This window comes from Cicer arietinum, chromosome 2 (genome assembly GCF_000331145.2).
Source record: "Cicer arietinum cultivar CDC Frontier isolate Library 1 chromosome 2, Cicar.CDCFrontier_v2.0, whole genome shotgun sequence".
Lineage (NCBI taxonomy): Eukaryota > Viridiplantae > Streptophyta > Magnoliopsida > Fabales > Fabaceae > Cicer > Cicer arietinum.
The window spans coordinates 4,857,686-4,878,174 of NC_021161.2; the positions used below are offsets into that span (position 1 = coordinate 4,857,686).

At 32.8% G+C, this 20,489-nt stretch overlaps 2 protein-coding genes across 2 annotated transcripts in view; one reads left to right on the forward strand and one right to left on the reverse strand.

The window, feature by feature from the left end:
* Positions 1-10,498: 10,498 nt before the first annotated feature.
* Positions 10,499-16,347, reverse strand: LOC101501862 (dolichyl pyrophosphate Glc1Man9GlcNAc2 alpha-1,3-glucosyltransferase-like). The gene is made up of 6 exons (XM_073365321.1): positions 16,038-16,347; positions 14,643-15,137; positions 13,898-14,323; positions 12,688-12,894; positions 11,746-11,983; positions 10,499-11,047 (listed from the first exon to the last, which is right to left on the reverse strand). The coding sequence occupies exons 2-6, from the start codon at positions 14,967-14,969 to the stop codon at positions 10,638-10,640; spliced, it is 1,608 nt and encodes a 535-aa protein (XP_073221422.1). The 5' UTR covers positions 14,970-15,137; positions 16,038-16,347; the 3' UTR covers positions 10,499-10,637.
* Positions 16,023-20,489, forward strand: part of LOC105851562 (uncharacterized) — a 5,982-nt gene continuing 1,515 nt past the window's right edge. Inside the window, exons 1-7 of the mRNA XM_073365167.1 lie at positions 16,023-16,300; positions 16,827-17,125; positions 17,567-17,797; positions 18,463-18,641; positions 19,370-19,564; positions 19,679-19,792; positions 20,378-20,476. Coding sequence (XP_073221268.1) covers positions 16,023-16,300; positions 16,827-17,125; positions 17,567-17,797; positions 18,463-18,641; positions 19,370-19,564; positions 19,679-19,792; positions 20,378-20,476 — 1,395 coding nt within the window. The remainder of the gene's footprint in view (positions 16,301-16,826; positions 17,126-17,566; positions 17,798-18,462; positions 18,642-19,369; positions 19,565-19,678; positions 19,793-20,377; positions 20,477-20,489) is intronic.

The window sequence follows — 20,489 nt, forward strand, 5'->3', positions numbered from 1 at the left end:
TTTTAATTTCAATCTAACTTTTTGCTTAAACTCTTTAACTTATTTAAAATTTGAACTATTTCACAAACTTTAACAACTCTAATTTTTTTTTTTTTTTGTAAAATTTCAACTTCAGTTCAAATTCACATACCTACACGATAAATAATTCCTCGTAAGGATAAGATTGACCAATCAATTCATGACACCATCCCGTGGCCCATCACGGTCACCACTAATTATTAAAATGCATGAGAATACTCTGACTCTTTCACAACATTCATTATATAAATGTAGCTATTAAAATACTCATCTTTTAATACTCATTACACACAAATAATTTTTCATACTTTTCACAGAGCATACTCAAGATATATTTTCCTCCATGAAATTCATAACATGTAGCAACACGTATTATCATTCAAGAATATACATCACATCAATATTAATCATCACATATTTACACATCAATCATACATAAATAATACATATAAGGTCCCTATGTGAAAATAAAAAATTTGGAATGAGTTCTTACCTTAGTTATAGCTTTTTCAACAGTTATCACTACCACAATCAAGCACAACGAAAAATCTCATTCGTGTGACACCTTTAATCAAACAGCGTTTGACTTAGTCAAATTAATCTCTTACACTTTAACTACCTTACAAATCATTTCTTACTCTTAATCTCCTTAGAGTATACTTTACTAAAAGAGTTTACAATGAGTAAGGATTAATAGTACTGTTAACCACAACACACTTTCAATATATAAAATATGTTTCTAGAAATTAAGGATAAAAATTTTTTTTTATTTTTAAATAACAACATCAACTCTAACACCTCCCTAATTTCACATTAAACCAAATTAATCAAACAAACCAACAAAACATCATCTCTCCTTGGTTTGAGAGGGAGAGAAGGAAACTCATTCACTTTTCCCAACAACAACAACAAGCATGTGACCTAAGAGGGAAAAAAGAGGGAGAGAAAGAAACTTATAATCCAAAGCCACCACAAGCACTATAACACGAAGATAAATAACTTTGATTCAAGGGTTTTCTCTTAATTCCTCTTAGATTTGTCTCTCAAAATTTCACTCACCAACACATGTTTTTTTTTCTTTTTATTTGGCTAAGAAAAGGAGGAAGAATAGAATGAAGGAAACAAAATGAGAAAAAACAAGGAGGGGGTCGCTGGCTTTCAATTTTGGCTGGTTCCGCTTTTAAAAGTCTGGTTCTTCTTTTTTTAAACCCAAAACAAAATATATATATATATATATGTGTATATATATAAAATCATTTTTATAACATTTAAATACTATTACACAAATCACATCACTCACTTCTCAATCTAATTTAATAAAAATATCTACTATCGTCTTAATTCAATTGACAGATGAATTTATCGGTAACAAAAGACATTTTGAAATTTTGATTGGTAATAAAATTTTTTGTAACTTAATTAAATTATACTCTAATAAAGAATTTTAATTGGTCCTCCAAAAATATAATACTAACTCTAACAAAATTATACTTTGATACTTAATTCGTAAAGTAAAAATTGGACTAAAAGCTTAAGCAATTCAACACAAAAAATAATAAAATTGCATTAAATTAGAGTTTAGAAAATTCAAGGTATTGCATTACTACCCCCCTAAAATTAGTTTCGTCCTCAAAACTATGCGTCGATAAACAAATTAGGATTTTGTTCCCTCGTCTTACTCTCCAGTTCCCAAGTCGCATAGTCAGTAGTTGGGTTCCAAATCACTTTGACCAAAGAAACATCATTGTTCCTTAACCGCTTAATTTTCATGTCATCAATTCTTAGAGGTAGTACTTCGAATGACAAGTTATCCTTTAGTTGAATGGTGTCTGGTTCGATCATATGTGACAGATCCGAAATGTATTTCCTTAGTTGCGATACGTGAAATACGTCGTGAATATTGGACAACAACGAATGCAACGCAATTCGATAAGCCACAGGTCCAATTCGTGCAATAACTTGGTATGGTCCAATAAATTTTGGGGTTAATTTCCTTGATTTTATGGCTCTATCAACTTCAGTCATAGGTGTGACTCTCAAAAACACATGGTCACCCTGCTCGAATTCTAAAGGTCTACGACGCTTGTCTGCATAACTCCTCTGACGATCTTGTGAGACCTTCATTTTCTCTTTTATCTTCTTGATCTTATCTGTAATATGTTGCACCATCTCAGGTCCTACAATCATACTTTCACTGTCATTATACCAGCACAAATGTGTCTGACACTTGCGTCCATACAGAGCCTCATATGGTGTCATTCTAATACTTGCGTGAAAACTATTGTTGTAGGTAAACTCAATTAATGGCAGTACATCATCTCATCTTCCTCTATCATCTAATACACATGCTCTCAATAAATCTTCCAAGGACTGATTCATCCTCTCAGTCTGCCCGTCTGTTTGTGGATGGTATGTTTAACTCAATCTTAATTTCGTTCCCAACGCTTCATGCAATGCTCCCCAAAAGTGCGGCGTGAACTTTGGGTCACGGTCTGATACGATACGCGACGGTACTCCATGTAATCTCACAATTTCAGCAATGTAGATCTATGTTAGCTTATCTACCTTATAGATGGTCTTTACTGGTAAAAAGTGTGTGGATTTAGTTAATCGATCAACTATCACCCAAATAGAATCATTCTTTCTCTTTGTTTTTGGCAATCCGGTTATAACGTCCATGGAAATCCTGTCCCACTTCCATTCAGGTATATCTAAAGGTTGTAACATTCCAACAGGCCGCTGATGTTCCAATTTCGCTTTCTAACAAGTTAAACAAGTTGATACATACTTCGCTACATGCCTCTTCATTCTTGGCCACTAATAATTCTGCCTCAAATCCCGATATATCTTTGTTGCTCTAGGATGGATACTCAATTTGCTCTTATGAGCCTTTTCTAAAATTGTTTTCCTCAGATTTGCAATTGCTGGTACACAAATCCTCCCATTACATCTCAAAATATTATCTGGTCCAATCTTAAACTCAGTTGTCTTCCCTTGCACTATTAGGTCCCTCTTTTATTGGATTAATGCGTCATCTTGAAAATTCGCAATGTCTTCAAGTAGATCACTCAAAATCTTAATCATTCTGAATTTCAAAATCTCTGGTGCAAACTCTACGTCCAAGTGTAGGTCTATAAATGTTTCCCACAACTCTTGTTGTCTAACCATTACTACTGAAGACACTGACACACTCCTTCTACTCAACGCATCAGCCACCACATTGGCCTTCCCAGGGTGGCATTGCAATGTGAAAGCAAAATTCTTGAGAGTCTCCATCCATCTTCTCAAACGCATGTCCAATTCCTTCTGCTCAAACAAATATTTCAAACTCTTATGGTTACTGAACATTGTGAACATGCATCCATATAAGTAGTGCCTCTAGATCTTTAATGCAAAAACTACAACACCAAGCTCTAAATCATGAGTATGATAGTTTCTTTCACGAGTCTTCAATTGTCTTGAGGCGTATGCTACAACTTTCTTGTGTTGCATTTGAACATATCCTAAACCTTGATGAGACACATCACAGTATGGAAAAGATATGATCATAAATGGTGTAGTAAGGCTTTAAAAAATTAAATTTCATCAAGTTTTGGACCAAAATTCTGTTTGTGGGACCAAAACTGGGGAGAAATAAAATGGGGGGACTACTTTCGCGATTCGGCTAAAATAGGGGGACCAAAACTGCAATTAAGCCTTTTTTTTTAAGTTTCAAAGATATCCATATAGATGGATACCATATTGAAACACGAAATGAATGAGGTTTGTAATACACTAATATCGATACAATTAAAGTACAGGTAATTGAAAACCAGAAATTTACATACGATAATAAGTTTGTTGTTTGACATGACCGATTGGGCCATCCCAGGTCTATAATGATGCAAAATATAATTGAATTTACGTTCAACAATACAACCTTCTGGTCGACTACTACTTTTTACGTATCCTTTTAATATTTTCATATATCGTTCTATCGGATACATCCATCTCATATAAGCTGGCCCACAAAGTTGTGTCTCCTTAACAAGATGAACAGTAAGGTGAACCATTATATCAAAAAATGAGGGTGAGAAATACATTTCAAGTTTACATAAAGTAACAACAATTTCCCTCTGCAATGTCGGTAATTTCTGAGGATCGATCACTTTACTACAAATTTCCCTGAAGAAGAAATATAATTTAGTTATGGTTCGTCGAAATTTTTTAGGTAAAATGGAACGTATACCTATTAGTAGCAAATGCTCCATTAGAACATGACAATCATGAGTCTTCAAACCTTTTAATTTGAGGTCTTTCATAGAAACTAAATTTTTAATGTTTGAAGAGTATCCTTCTGAAACTTTGACTTCGTGTAGAAATTTACATAAAATATGTTTTTCCTTTCTAGATAAAGTATGAGCAACTGGAGATAGATATGTGCGATTTCCTTTCTTTACGAGACCCAATTCATTTCTTGTTCTCATATCGACCAACTCCAATCTTGCATTGATGTCATCCTTATACTTTCCCGGAACATTGAGTAGTGTATCAATAACACTATCAAATACATTTTTTTCAATATGCATCACATCGAGAAAATGTCTTATAAAAAATTACTTCCAATATGGCAATTCAAAGAAAATTGACTTTTTCTTTCATCTAGTTTTGACAAGCTCTCCTGCAAAATGTTTGCCAAATTTATTGGTCAAACCTTGTACTTTTTCAAATATTTGATATCCAGTCGGTGCTAAAGGAGCAGTACATTCCTCTGATTTTCCATTGAATGCATTTCTCCACCCACGATACTGATGACTAAAAGGTAAAAATCGACGATGTCCAAGAAATAAGTTATTCTTACAATGTTTCAACCGCATCCAATATGTACTCTCTTCACATACAAGACATGCACACTGACCTTTAATACTATATCCTGATAAATTACCATATGCTAGAAAATCATTAATTGTGTCGAACAACATAACCCTCAAATTAAACATTCTTTCTTATACCCATCATAAACTTCCACACTTGTCTCCCACATATTTTTTAAATCTTCAATTAAAGGAATCAAGTATACGTCGATATCATTTCCCGGTTGTTTAGGTCCAGAAATTAACAAAGACAACATCATAAGCTTATGCTTTATACATAACCATGGAGGTAGGTTATAAATCAACAAAACCACATGACACATTTTGTGTGAGATGCTTTGAAGACCATGTGGATTCATTCCATCAATAGAAAGTGCAAGTCGTAAATTTCTTGACTCTCTCCCGAAATCAGGATACTCGTGATCAATTTTTGCCTATTGTGGAGAATATGCAGGGTGTCGAAACTTTCCATCTCCAATCCTTTCATCTGCATGACAGGTCAAGTTTTTGAATCTTCTTCACTGCGATAGATGCGCCTAAATTTTGGTATTATAGGAAAATACCACACGACTTTTGCTGGAGTAGACTCTTTCTTCTTATATCGAGAGACATTGCATTTCGGACATGTATTTAGTAATTCATATTCATTTTGAAATAAAATGCAATCGTTAGGACACGCATGAATCCTTCTGTAACTCATGTCAATAGAGCAAAAAATTCATTTAGCCTCGTAGGTTCTACTGGGAAGTTCATTATCATCTGACAACATATCTTTTTAGGAGTGTTAATAATTATGTGAAGCTTTTATCAGACCATTCATTAATCGCTTGTAAGTTGTACAACTTTAATATCACCGACAGTCTTGTGAATTTAGTACAACCATTATATAATGGTTTCTCAGCATCACTCAACAAACTCTCAAACATTTTAGAACAATCCCGAAGATCTTCTTCAACTACTTTGGAAATCTCCTCAACTCGGTCCCACTCATATGTATCTGTGTCGAAATCATTTGAAGCATATGTCGAGCCATTCTCAAAATTAGTGTTTCCTTTTTTTTTCTCACCATGTCTTATCCAACATGTATAGCTTTGATCAATTCCATGTCATACTAAATGTCCTTCCAATTGATATGCTCTAACGCGTTTTCCAAAACAACATTTTTAACAAGGACAAATGATTCGATTTGTGTCTTTTGCATTATTCACTGCAAACTCAACAAACTCTTTCACTCCATTTTCATACTCTTTTGACAATCGATTGACAGACATCCATTTCTGGTCCATTTTATATGACCTATATGAATGCAGTGTTACTGAAATGATAAGCTACTGATAACATTATACCAATCTATAGTATATATAGTCTGATTTCAAAATAGAATAGATCGAACAAATTTAAAAAAAGAACATATTTTATACGATTTATCAGGTAACAATTTATTTAATTTATCAAGGTGCATAAATTAATTTGAAACTCTTTTTTTATATGATTTATCAAGGTTATGTCATTTACTATCAAGTAACATTTTATATGATTTATCAAGTAACAATTTATCAGTATTAGTGACAACAACAAATTAATAAATACAGTACTTGAGGCAACAATCACTCAGTAGAAATTGGCACACAGTAGATGAGAGTTCAACGAGAAGACGGCGCACAATAGACGATGGTTCACACAGAAGAGGAGAGGAGGGTTCGTAAGGTTAGGGAGATAACGTATTAAAAATGTTTTTATTTATTTAAAGAGAATGATTTTTGTCAAATACGCATCATTTTACAGCGCATATATAAAAAGCGCTCTAAAATACCATATTATTTGTGTGAAAGTGATATATTATATAAAAAACGCTATAAAAACGCTGTAAACATAATGTGATAGCGCTATAATTTACAGCGTTTGTGTACAAGCGATGTAAACATTATGTGACTCTACAACAATGCTTTCAGAAAAAGCATTGTAAACATTATGACCCTATATGACCTACAACAGCGCTTTTTCTAAAGCGCTTGTCAGAAAAACGTTGTTGTATCCTCCGTTAACTTTACAACAGTGTTTTTAGTAAAAAAAATATTGTAAAAGGTGCGCTATAAAATGCTAATTTTGACGTAGTGCATGCACTTCTTGCTCTCAAGGGAAGTTGATATTTTGACCATCTCCAATAAAAATTGGAAGTGAATTGATTAATTTTTTAGAACGTATATAGTAATATTTGTGGGACAATACACCTATCATGTGGACCATTTTGATATTTTATTATTTTAATTGATGCATAAATTAGATGGTCACATGTTTACTTGTTATCAACCCGCAACCATGTGTTCGCAATATTACTTTTAAAAACTCTTTTAATAATCATTCTCATAAGTAGAAAAATCTCATAGCCAATGATCTCATAAGCAGAAAATTTCACAAGAAAAATTTATGTGCTAACCTCTTGAAGCGTCGAGGAGACAAATCACCAATATCACTACACTATTTAGTCCATGTGAATTGTTTCATTGGAATGACATTGATGTTAGTTAATAGCTACATTAAGGAGAAACTACAAACTAGACATTCCAGGGTTAGTTAAGAGAAAACGCAATATATTATATATACAGTATATTATATATACAGTGTTCCTTTCTACCTTTCATTTCCTTCAGGGACGAATCTTCTTAGGAGCGTAGAGAGGTCATAGTCACTCTAAATTTTCTTCTTCAGTTACTTACAATAATATTTACCTATAATATATAGTATAAATAACAAATGTTTTATTAACTATTTCAAATTATAAAGTGGCTCAGGTAACTGAAGTTTTTATAAACCTTATGTTTGTAGTTCGACTCTTCATAGACCCTAATAACTGCACTTGTTATTCTTTTTTTATATAGTTTTTATTCCCTTAATATAATCTTATTTTTTATATATATATATATATATATATATATATATATATATATAAGTGATCATGTTTAGTTTCTTACAAACTAATCCAATGATGTATAGAAGCTGTGTAGGATTCTGAAAATATTTTTTAAGGTCAAATTTAATAAAGTTAAGGTTTTAGGTCTCTAAAAAATAATTAATTTTTTTATGTATATTTATATTTCAAAAAAAAACAAAAAAAGTCTTACAATTATAAAAAGGTACGATCATTAATATATTATTGAAATATTTTTTATTTCATAAAATAAAAAATATAGAATTTAAATAAAATTTAGTAAAAGTATTATTGTTAATATTAAAGGTTTTTTTTTATCAAAATATTTTTTTAAAGTATATTTTAAGTCTCAATAAGTGTTAGACCGACCTCAACATATATATTATACATCATTGTAGTATTTTATTAGAAGTTTATACAAAATATAGAATTTTACAACAAAATATGTTTTAGTGTTGAGAGAAATGATTTTTTTAGTCCCTGAGATGATATGTTTGTCACCTCGAGGAGGAATCCCCTTATTTTGATACTTATCATGTTATGGGCATGCTGTAAATGTTAATAGTAATTGGCGTATATGTTAGGAGAGAAAATGTTAGTAGCAATGTTGAACTCTAGATTTTTTGCATATATTATGTGCTACAATTATATAATAATTTATTTGTAAGAAATGTTTAGTATTTTTTACTTTAACTTTGTAATTGAATTTACAAAATGACGATAATTTATTGTGATTTTGTCATTCTCTAACACGAGACTAAATAAACACTTAAACACACTTATTAAAAAATTAATTGAATTGTATTGTTCACATATAATAATTTATTATCATAATTTTTTCACATGTATTTTACATTGATATTAGTAAAATTAAAAACTATATTTTTGTTTGACATGTATTTAGATGTTTTCTATGTATATATCTTTTATTAAAATAAAAAGTTCAATAAACATCTATAAACCATCTATTTATACTAGAACCAAATAAAATAATCCATCTATTTCGGAGTCCCTGTAGGAAAGGAACCCCATTGTATGCTCAATAATTAATCCACTAAACTCTCTCTGTCTCTCTTTCTCTCTACCCTTTCCAAACCTCACAAAAGTTATTGAACAATAAAAAATACAAGCCTAAACATCATCTTAATGTACCTTACTCCTAAATTAAAAAAAAAAATGCACACCCATTTTCTTCTTCCATTCTCCACTTCATGTCAAACTAAAAGATTTCACACATTTACAATAAACCAAACATGTCCTCAATTCCATACAACATTATTTCAATGTGACATGACTTATGTGAAGAAAACATGGAAATAGAAATAGAAGAGCTTGAGACAATAAATTCACGACGAGGTTCACTAAGAATTCCAAGAACTTCTTCAATAGAAAGAAGTGATTCAGAAATCAATGACAATTTACAATACACAAGCTTAAAAGACATTATGTGCAATACACCAACAAGGTGTTCAACGTTATTATTATATGAAGGAAATGTTTTTGACTCAAACATTGCTATTAGGAACGAGTTGGTTAAACGTGCAGCTTCGGTTTATTTACAATCTGCAGCACTTTTGGCAACTAGAAACCAAAATTGTATTGTGGCTTTTTGGGAAAGGGTAAAGAGTAAGGCTACTTCATGGTGGAGGCTTTTTGGTGGGAACACAATAAGGGCTTGTGTTTGGCCTGTTTTCCGATATCTTAATCACATGGTCAGGTTTCGGTCATTGCCATGAAATCAAATGCTCTTTTTGGGTCTTATATTTTTTTTATAGTCGAAACTTAATAGGTTAGATTATATTAATTTTCAGGATGAAATCTGAAAAGTTTTGGTATTATATAACTTCATGGGCTTGTCCTTTTGAAGTTTTGATGGCATTGTTTAAATTTTTTTTTTTAAGGTGATCACATTGTGTATTAATTTGTGTATATATGTAAATAATTATAATTGATGATATTTTTTAGTGAATAGTGTAATGATAGTTAAGTGCTAATCAATGAAAACTACAATTGTTGGCGGTAATTATTTTGTATATTTTCTTGTATTTTTTATTATTTTTATTTCAATTTTTTTAAATGTTACATTCCTCTTTTTTCTATTTTTCTCCAAAGCGTGATATGACCTTTTTCATATAGTGAGCAAAAAAGAGGGGGCTAAGCCTTTAAAAATGGCAGCAAAGATAAATATTAACGAGTGTCTTAAAAAAACGTGTTAATAAATCAAATATATAAATATTGTCTTAGAAATAGTGTATTTAATCTTTTAAAAATTTAAAACTTATCTTAAAAGTAATGTATTCAACTCAAAAAAATTTATTTTTGATTCGTTGACAACAGTGTACCTGGGAAAATATATGCAAATGCAATTAAACAGTGCTCTATATCTCCGCAAAATGTGTAGTTTGAATGATTTATTTTAAGGTTATCCGTCAAGAGGTTAAATTTACACAAAAGGACCACTCTAGAAAATTTCTGCACACAAACTACACAGACCTCAAATTGGTAGGGGGTCTCCCAAACAGAATTACTGACCCAACAGAAGGATTCAAACCTATGCACCTACATGCAAAGCTTTATCCAAACCCTTTAGCCAGTAATGCTATGCAACATTAGCAAAAAGTAGGAATATAAGCAGAACCTGATTATATGTCTAGTTGTACTATACTACCATGGAACTTGAGGGCCTGAGACAGATGCATGATAAAATTAATCTTCAAATACGGATTAATAATGTTCATATAAAACAATGACTTTGGTTTAAAAAGAAAATTACTTAAAATTTCGCTTCTAAAAAGTCCATAACTAGAACATTAATATGACTGCAAACAGTCCAAAAGTTAATGAGATTTAACTATGGATCTTAACTGCCAAATCCAAGAGTACATGATCCCTAAAGCACAGTATACAGAGATCAACATAAGGGGCATAAATGCAAGCTTATCACCAAAAAGCAGAGGGTGTAAAAATTGGCCCCATATCTCTACAACTACAAGACCAGCCAGATAAATCCTCTCAATCAAGCCAATAACAAAACCATTATTCTTCACATCCACACTTAAACTACCTTCAGATTCAAATTGATCAACTGTTTTCTTTGTGTGACCAGAGGTTGCTCTTGTTTCATCCCTATTGTAAAATTGCGCTGAAAAGCCTGACCTCATCAAAATGAAGTGAAGAAGCAGCAACAGAACTTTGATAGGATACTCTCGTGCCTCAAATAGTAGCGGAAAAAGTGAATAGCAGGACACTGCACACACAACATATTTCAAAATAATGTCATTAGAAATAGTGGCGGATCCAGGACCTTTTGGTTAAGGGGAAGTAAAATATGAGAGTACTTTCAGAGTTTGGGTTTGTTAGGCTTAAGGTACAAAAAAAACTTCTGCTTGTTTGCATTCTCACTCGTCAAAACACATATTTGTCAGCAACTTTAAACAAGTATAATTGTTTCTTAGTTTGCCCTAATCTTTAATTATGCTTGATTAACCTATGTTACAGACAAGCTCACTCTGATGGTGTTTTATACAACTAATTATATATTATTATCAGGAAAATGTCAGATCAGAACCAAGTCAAACTCAGCTATTACACAAAAAAAAAATTAATGCCACCCGCTTCATAAGGCATCAATATCCCTGTGTGTAATTCCCTTTAATAAGAGCAGAACGAAAGATGGTCACAGAACAACCAAAAATAAAAATGACATGATAAAAGTTTTATAAAAGGATTTCAACCGGCTAAATCTAAACCATAAAATTTGCCAGGTTAAGGATCTAATCTTTGTTTTAATAGTCAATTATGAACCTCGTCTGCAATAAAATTACCAATGGGGGTAAAAAAAAATAGGTAATAAATAACAAGCTTTTGTTCATGTAATTTTCATATTGAAGAGAAAAATCTGAAGAAAAATAAAACATTATAATTATTAAGCTGAAAAAAATATACCTATTGACAGCAAAAAGTAATGTTTTGCATCCTCCCGGGTTTGTGCTGCAACAAAGGCAAGTGGAATTACAAAATGGAGCGATGCCTTCTCATGCACATGCCACCCAAAAAGAAAACCACAGGTATAAGCATAGGCTATCCATCTGGTAATCATCTGTGGCCGTGGATTCTTCCAAGCCTTGAAAAGACAAGGAGATAAGGCAAGCAGAACCATTATAAAGGTCATAGATGGAGTGATCTGCATAGTAGTAGTTTATAAAACAATTAATATTTTGATGAAATTTTTGAATGACAAAAGGCGAAGTGGTAAAACTAAACATAGACATTATTACATAAACCAGTTATCAAGCTCAGTTGTGGATGTCAATTGAATAGCAGCATCTTGGAAGTTGCAATAGCTGGCCAAAAATGAGGAAAATGTAAAAGCTAATAATATACATTCTACTACTAGTACCTATAATAATTTTTTACTATTAATATTTCATAATTATACCTTCTTAATGTAAGCCTGGTGCTCATTTTGAGCTACCAGGTTCTGCCTGTCGTGTCATGTGAACATTTATATGTACAGTGTCTCACAATTATTTTGAAGACAAAGTGAGATTTTTCTCTTACATTTTTTTATCAATATTTCTATTTTGGAAAAATGTGAGCAATCGAAGATCAAGCTCAACTCAATAACTAATATCAATTGAACAAATCTCCAACCCATATGGCTTGGTCATTGTGCATGATTACATGATATAAATATAACAACACTGTTCACCTACTACTACTACTGGAAAGCAGGCAGAAAATACGGCATTCCAATCATCTGTCCTATTCTAGTGCAAGAATGGGATCAATTTAACATAGGTTATAACAATCCCTTGTGTATGTGTTTTTTTTTTTCTATTTAGCAACATACGAATTTATTCAGAGAAACTTGAATGTAAAACTTACCCGAGGTAGTACAGCAAAAGGTGAGGCATCCCCTACTAGCCCAGCAGTGAATGAAGCTGCTGGTATCTGGATATTAAACCCAAGTTTCCTGAGTATGAAAGCAAGTCCTTTGTCTGACATGATATAGAATACCCAAAAATTTGGGGCCCAGTATGCATGGCAAAGCCCCCTGCCAAATGGAAACAATCGTTGGATGACTTGTTGTATCTGCAATTTATAATTTGAATAATCCAAAAACAAAATCAATAATGCAATAAGTGTATCTGAAGTTATTCACTTTTACACAGAGTGAAGTGGAGTAATGCAAGAATTTAACAAGGACGGATAAAGGTTGTTCCATCATGAGCATGAAAAGTCGGATGTTCGCAATTGGAAAACTAAAAGGGGAAAAAGAAAAAAAAAGTACAACTCTTTGTCATACAATAGTCTTATTTGGATACATAATTCACAAGGTTAGTTAATTTTTAGGTTTATTGCTTAATGTTCTGGCTAAGTGATCTTGTACTTATTATTTTACCCCGAACATCTTTCACATCTTCGAGCAATTATTTTATGTGGTTTCAATCAAATGTTCTATTACATGCCACACATTCACTAGAGACCTTACTGAAAACTGCTGAACTTACAGGATTTTAGTAGGAAGAAAGTAATAAATAAAAGGGAGAAAAACTAGCTAAGAATAATGAATATGTGACTGATTAATTTTAATGTGATACAATATCATAAACCAATGTTCCTATTTAAACTTAAAATTAGGTCAGGTACTAGTACTGCTAGTACAAGCCCAATCTTACTATTATAATAAGACTAATTAATAACCTAGTATTTGAACAACAATATAAGTCTTAATCCCATTAAGTAAGGCCTGTTCCAGCATGTCAATGTCCTGAATCATGTATAACGTATAATATATCATGCATTCATGTCATGTAACTTAAATAGTCTTTAACAGTCACCTATCATTTCCTTTATAATATCCCAGAGGGCTTAATTTTTATTTCAAAATTTCTCATAATGGCATGTGGAGATTTGTCGTCTTACGTGCCCAATATCAACAAAACAAGGGGAAAATAGTAATAAACAAAATCAATAAAATTCCTATAGAACTTTCTTGAGGAAATAATAATCAATTTATAGAAACAAGGGGGAAACAACATCAATATGGGCAAATTAATGAGCAAAGATGAATTCAGCCAAAAATCATATTTACCTGTCCAAGGTGGAAAAATGGCCCAAATGCAGATGCAAACACTGCTGCAACCAAACCTCCCATAATCAAGAGTCGACTAAAGCCTCGTACAATTCCACCCCAACAATAGTGCCTCAACAAATAAATAAAATAAACAGGCGCTGCCACTGCAAATAAATGTTTAAAGCACAGAAGAACAGCAAAAACAAAGCCACCTAACAAATCCCTTCCTTCCTCCAAATATGAAAGTGAAATCAGCAAAATGCCAATGAGAAATCCATTGTATTGGAAATGCACATGGTCCACTATTAAAAGCATCGGTGACCAAATAACCAATGACCATATCAACTTTTGCATTCTCAAATCCAGTTTCTGAGTAAGTTTATAAACTCCATAAAGAAGGGACAAATCAGAGAGTATTATGGTAGCTCTTTGAAAAAAAACCACCTTATTTGAGCTATAATTCAGGCCCTCCTGAAGATGCACTATTTGAGGATCAACGAGGTAAGCAAAAATTGATAGAAAGCGCTCAAAATAGGCAAAGAATGGTGGGTAATCTAGAGTCCATGGACTGGTCTCATCAAAGTACCACTGGGAAAGAGGGAGGGAATGGGTTATGGTCCACTATTAAAAGCATCGGTGACCAAATAACCAATGACCATATCAACTTTTGCATTCTCAAATCCAGTTTCTGAGTAAGTCTATAAACTCCATAAAGAAGGGACAAATCAGAGAGTATTATGGTAGCTCTTTGAAAAAAAACCACCTTATTTGAGCTATAATTCAGGCCCTCCTGAAGATGCACTATTTGAGGATCAACTTGGTAAGCTAAAATTGATAGAAAGCGCTCAAAATAGGCAAAGAATGGTGGGTAATCTAGAGTCCATGGACTGGTCTCATCAAAGTACCACTGGGAAAGAGGGAGGGAATGGGTTATAGCCAGCCAGTTGCGGTGCACCTCAAAGTCTGTACTGCGGTAAGATGGGAAAAGGAGAACTTTTATACAGGTAACTACAAGAAAAAACCAACCCAGAGTTTTTTTAGGTGTACTAGAATTTTGGAGATCATTGAAGCTTAGTTTCTTTTTTCCCATGCTGGAAGTTGGGAATTATAGAAGAAGAAAAAAGATCACGGATGTTGAATTTAATGCAGAAACTCAACAAGACTGCTTTTAGTATACAATTAAAGAAGAGTTAGCTCAGTTTTCAACCCGATAAGTTGAGGAGACTGTGTAGGTGAAAGTCATGGCCCTTTGAATTTCCTGCATGAAAGTAAGCAGAGTTAGCAAGAAAGTTCATGGGAGTATCCTTCACTGCCAATATGTTTGATAGTTAGGAACCTACACATATGTTATTTGCATAAAATAGTTAGGAGCCATTGATTTGAATATGTACAAGTAACAGCTAACAAGTAGAACATTGATTTGGATATGTAGCATTTTACAAGGCAGTATTGTCAAATAGTGGCACAATAGCATAACATAATTTTAACAAACTACTATAGTTCCATGATAAGCGATTTAGCATAAAGTGTTGTCAAATAAAAGCTATAGACCATTGCACTGTAGCATAGCAAAATTTGAACAAACCTTAGTTTTTCCGTGGTCGCCAACACTCATATAAAAGGTATAACTAACACAATTTAAAGAATGCATAACTAAAAATATGCAATTCCAAGTGTTTTTTGGGTGATAAAAGAAGAAATGTTATCGTAGAAAAGAAAGATGAAACGCAACTAGTGGGAAGGATAAGATATAATTCAAAACAGAAAGAAAAAAAAAAATTGAGATAACAACAAAGCTAAGGAGTGGAGTAGGTTGTTAAATAAATTCAACAAAACACATGAAAAAGCACCAAAGAGACAATTAAAAAAAAATCCTGTCAAATTTTCTAGATTCAATGCAAATAGCAAAAAATGAAAGTCTGTGAATTTAACTTCGCTATCTTCATCAAAACTATACTGTTCCAAAGTGGTAAAGTATGTTGTTAATTGCGGCGCCACGAGATCTCTGATCTTCTGCGACGCAATTCAATCAGTGGCGCGTTGCCTTTTGCAAGGGAAGCTATCGCGGCCGTAGGTCGCGCAGGAATCGCATCCTCGCACGCGTTACAAGAAAGGGAAGGAAAATCCGAAAAAATTAAATTAAATGAAAAGGAATAACCTGGACGAGTTCCTAACTGTTTCAGGCGGCCGACGATCAACTCCGGCTTCGTTTCCCGGCGAGATTCACGGGCAGTTGAGTTCAGTTCATTTCTCCGATCCAACTTGTGTTTGTGATACAACACGGGCAGAGCGGCACACTGAACAGCTAAACCAAACCGCACCACACCGAAAAAATCTAACAGTGATGGGCAGTTCGCGAACTGGGTTCATGAACTATAACAGTTTGGTTCTTTTCGGTGCAGCTCAATTTAACAGTTCAGTGTGGGTTTTGGTTCTTTTTGCAGTTCTAGTATTTGGTTCGATTTAATTTTTGGTTTTTTTAAACAGTCCTAACAGCATTTAGTAATTTAATAATACTAATTTCGTAAAGTTCAGTTCAAAAAGATACAATTCAGTTTTTTTGTAAAGGTTGTTTTGGTTCATTTCAGAAACACATAACCAAAATCTGTATACTAGCTCGGTTCGGATGAACCATTAACAAATCAGTTCGGTTTTTTTCATGAACTGAAGAACTATGACCAATTATGACATGACACTAACTATTTGGTTACATTCTTTACTTTTATTTTCTTAAATTATTATCGAAGTCTATGCGTAAACGTCGGAGACTCGGAGTCGAGTCCAATGTTTGTATATGTGTTAGCTCTCCATTGCCAATCACTAATCAAACTAACATTTTTGAATATATTCATTAGAACTAAGAATCACAAGTTGCATCATCAACAAAAGGGAAACTATAGTTTTTTTTCCATAAAATCTGCTAACATATTCCTGCATCTGGTTACAGGTTAACCTTTTGGTTGTCTAATACTGTAGGGTTTAGAACAATTATAAGCAGAAACTCGAAATATTTTGTTCCATCAAATCCTACTGGTTTCAATCGGAGAAGAAAAGTAGAGGGAGATGGAAATGCCAAGATAGCATCGTCTTCACAAAAGTGGAAAGGAATCAATGCTGGAAAAAATGAAATTACAACAGCGGGGTATGAATGTTTTGGTAACTGGGATGATCCTCATGTATTCATTTCAGCAATGGAAAAGGTTGAAGCTTGGATCTTCAATCGCATAGTAGAAGCCATATGGTGGCATGCCTTACTCTTATAGTGTTATTATCTCCTCTTGAAAACTAATGTTACAAAACTACATTGGAACGTATCATGAATCTCTTGAGTATGACTCATATTCGCTGATAAATTGGCAGACGCTCGACAAACGCTCATGCGTAGCGAGTGGAACTGAAAGGGCGCAAAGCCTAAGATTGGTTTGTTGGGTTACAACTAGGAGGGTTGGGGTGCGGGCAAAGCGTTCACATTATGGTTTCGGAAAAAAACTTGTAAACTGGACCATAGTATTTAAACAAAAATTTGTACTACGTAACCTTAAGTATTGCATAATAGAAAACTACTATGGTCACTCTGTTGTCCATACTCTATGATCAACTGTTGTGTTCTTGTGTGTTTATTTATCTGCTTACTTTAGAATTTGATTTGTTATTCTAACATAATCTTATGCTTCTTTGTCTATTTACAGACTCTAACTCCACATATGCAACATGTTGATACAAAGTTGACCAACAAGGAAGTAGGTTCTGCATCATGGAAAAGCTATAGAAGGATATCTAGTTCATGTGATCAAGAGCAGGGTAACTTGTCACTAGATATTTGGAAGAATGCTTTCATGGAAGCATGTGAAAGGATCTGTCCTATTAGAGCTGGAGGGCATGAGTGTGACTGTTTGTCTATGCTTCCTAGATTGGTCAGTGTTATCTAATTGCTTGCTTCACAAGTCACAACATTGTTTGTGCTAACAGAAACAAAAGTTTTTAATCATATTGTTTTGTTGTACTTCAATTAGTTCACTCTTTGTGTGTGGGTAGAAATAGATTCCACACTATGACGCAGTTGCATATTCGACCGTCCGATATAAATCAATGGTCTAGATCGTTCAAAGTTGGTTTACTTATTGTATAATCTGAACTGTCTGATCTCAAATCAATGGCCGGATTGATTACTGTGTGTAACTGCGTGGTAATTTTACTGCATGAAATCCGGAACTGCGTTTGACTGGGGTTTGCAAGACTAAGGGTCTGTTTGAATTGACTAATTTGAGTTTATCTACTACAAGAAGTACTTGTTATACTGTTTGAGAGAGCTTGTAGAAACAACTTATGATTGTAGGCTCTCCAAGATAGCTTATGAAAATATGTTATAGTTTATCTTATGAAAACAATTTGATTTTATTTTATTTTGTTATAGATTATAGAAATAGTTTATACATAAGCATTTAATTTGTATGTTGAGGATAAAAGACTTTCTTTTGGTCTACTTTGCCCTTGTTCCTAAGTTCATTACTTTAGCAAATGAAATCTTTTTTTTTTCCTTCTCTATCACGACTTCCTAATGAAACTCTTCTACTTAAATCTAGATAATGGAATGGAGCAATGTGTGACAAGATTAGATGTGGCTATGTTAAATGCTATTCTACGTGAGTCTGATGATGAAATTCCAACTGATCCTATATCTGATCCTATTAGTGATCCTAAAGTTCTTCCTATTCCACCTAGAAAATCAAGCTTTGGAGTTGGTGCTCGATTAAAAACTATGGTAACTTCTCAGTACTTTTTATGTGAACTCTCGTATCTGGCCATCCACTCATGAATCTAGTTTCTATTCACATTTATAAGTTAAATTTATTATACCTTTCTTTTAGATGATATATTTCTTCATGTCATGAATTGAGTAAACCATCGATTTATTACTTCAAGTATCACTCTTTCTCCTACTTAGTCCATAATGTTATGTCAAATCTATTATGTTACTTCGTCGCATTCAACAATGAATATTGTATAACAGTAAACCCTAAGAGGAAAAATTTAACAAAACGTTAGAGACTACTTATTATTTTTATACTAATCGGTCATTTTGGTCCTTAAAAGTTTCACATGCTGTCATCATAATATTTAAGTATCAAAATTACAAAAAAATATCTCTAAATGAGCTCTTCGTTAGTTAGTTTGGTCCTTCAATGTGCTATTCGTTTGTCCGTTGTGTCTAAAATTACTAACAAAAGACCCATTCAGGGATACTTTTGTAATTTCACTACATTTATGGATTATAATGGCACCGTCTCATACATTTAGAGACCAAAATGATTGTTTACTCTTATTTTCATATACTTGAGAGGCTAAGTAGTGAGATTGATACTTGAAAGACTAAAGTGAGGGTTTACTCTTAAAAAAATCAATGCAAATTTGCAATACAATATATTTGAGATCATTTACTTGTCAATAACATGTTCTTGTTCACTTATGTAATCAAATTTTCATGGTCAGATTGGGAACTGGTCTAGATGTTTGAGTGATCTATTTGACATGAATAAGGAGAACTCACTTGAAGATAAAGAAGATTATCATAACAATGAAGGGAAACATAACACATCCTTTAAGTCCTTCACTCTTCTTAATGCATTAAGTGACCTCTTAATGCTTCCTAAAGATATGCTATTAAGTTCATCCATTAGGAATGAGGTATGCCAATGATAATGTTGATTGTTGAACTTTTGTTCCTTAATTAGTTGCTGAACTTGCCATTATTTTTTTCTTCTTCACTTTTCATGCTAAAAAGATTTCTTGTTTGTGAAGGTATGTCCCATGTTTAGTGCACCACTTATCAAGAAGATTCTTGATGATTTTTTTCCAGATGAGTTTTGCTCTGATCCAGTTCCTACAACTATTCTTGAAGCATTGGAATTAGAGGTAGATATTCAAATTTGCACTTAAATTATTTTGAGTTCATAATTCATACATGGTTCTCTATTGAACATAGACCTAGTTTGGATTAGTTTCTACTTTGTGGCAATTTTTCAATTGAAATAAGTTTATAGTTCTTCACATACCAAATTGTCCTTATAAGCTTGTGAAACAGTTAAATGAGGTAACTTTAAGAAAAATTGAGACACAAACTAATTTTAGTTTATGCGAGAAGTTATATTTAAAAAAAAAAAAACTCAATTAGTGCAATATTTTAAATATATTTGGTGTACAACGCATGTTGGTGTCTGACACTACAACATTTGCACATATAGTTACATTCACTTACTTTTAATGTTTTTAAATTATTACTAATATTTACGTGTTAGTATTGTTTCTAATGTCTTTATGTGTGTTAAATGTTTCATAGATATAAATTAGATAAAATTAATGAATCAAAGGATGCTATAAAATCATATAATAAATTATGTCTAATGGCATATGGTGTTTGATATACAACATTAAAATATTATATACTAAAATCCCAATAGATTTGACTTGTGATCTCGGTTTTGTGTTAACTTGAAACAGAATAATATGGACGATGGAAAGGAGTTTGGTGACAACTTTCAATTCAGTGCAACTCCAATTATCTATTCGCCTCCACCTGTAGCTTCTGTTGCAAGAATTGTCAGGGCGATCG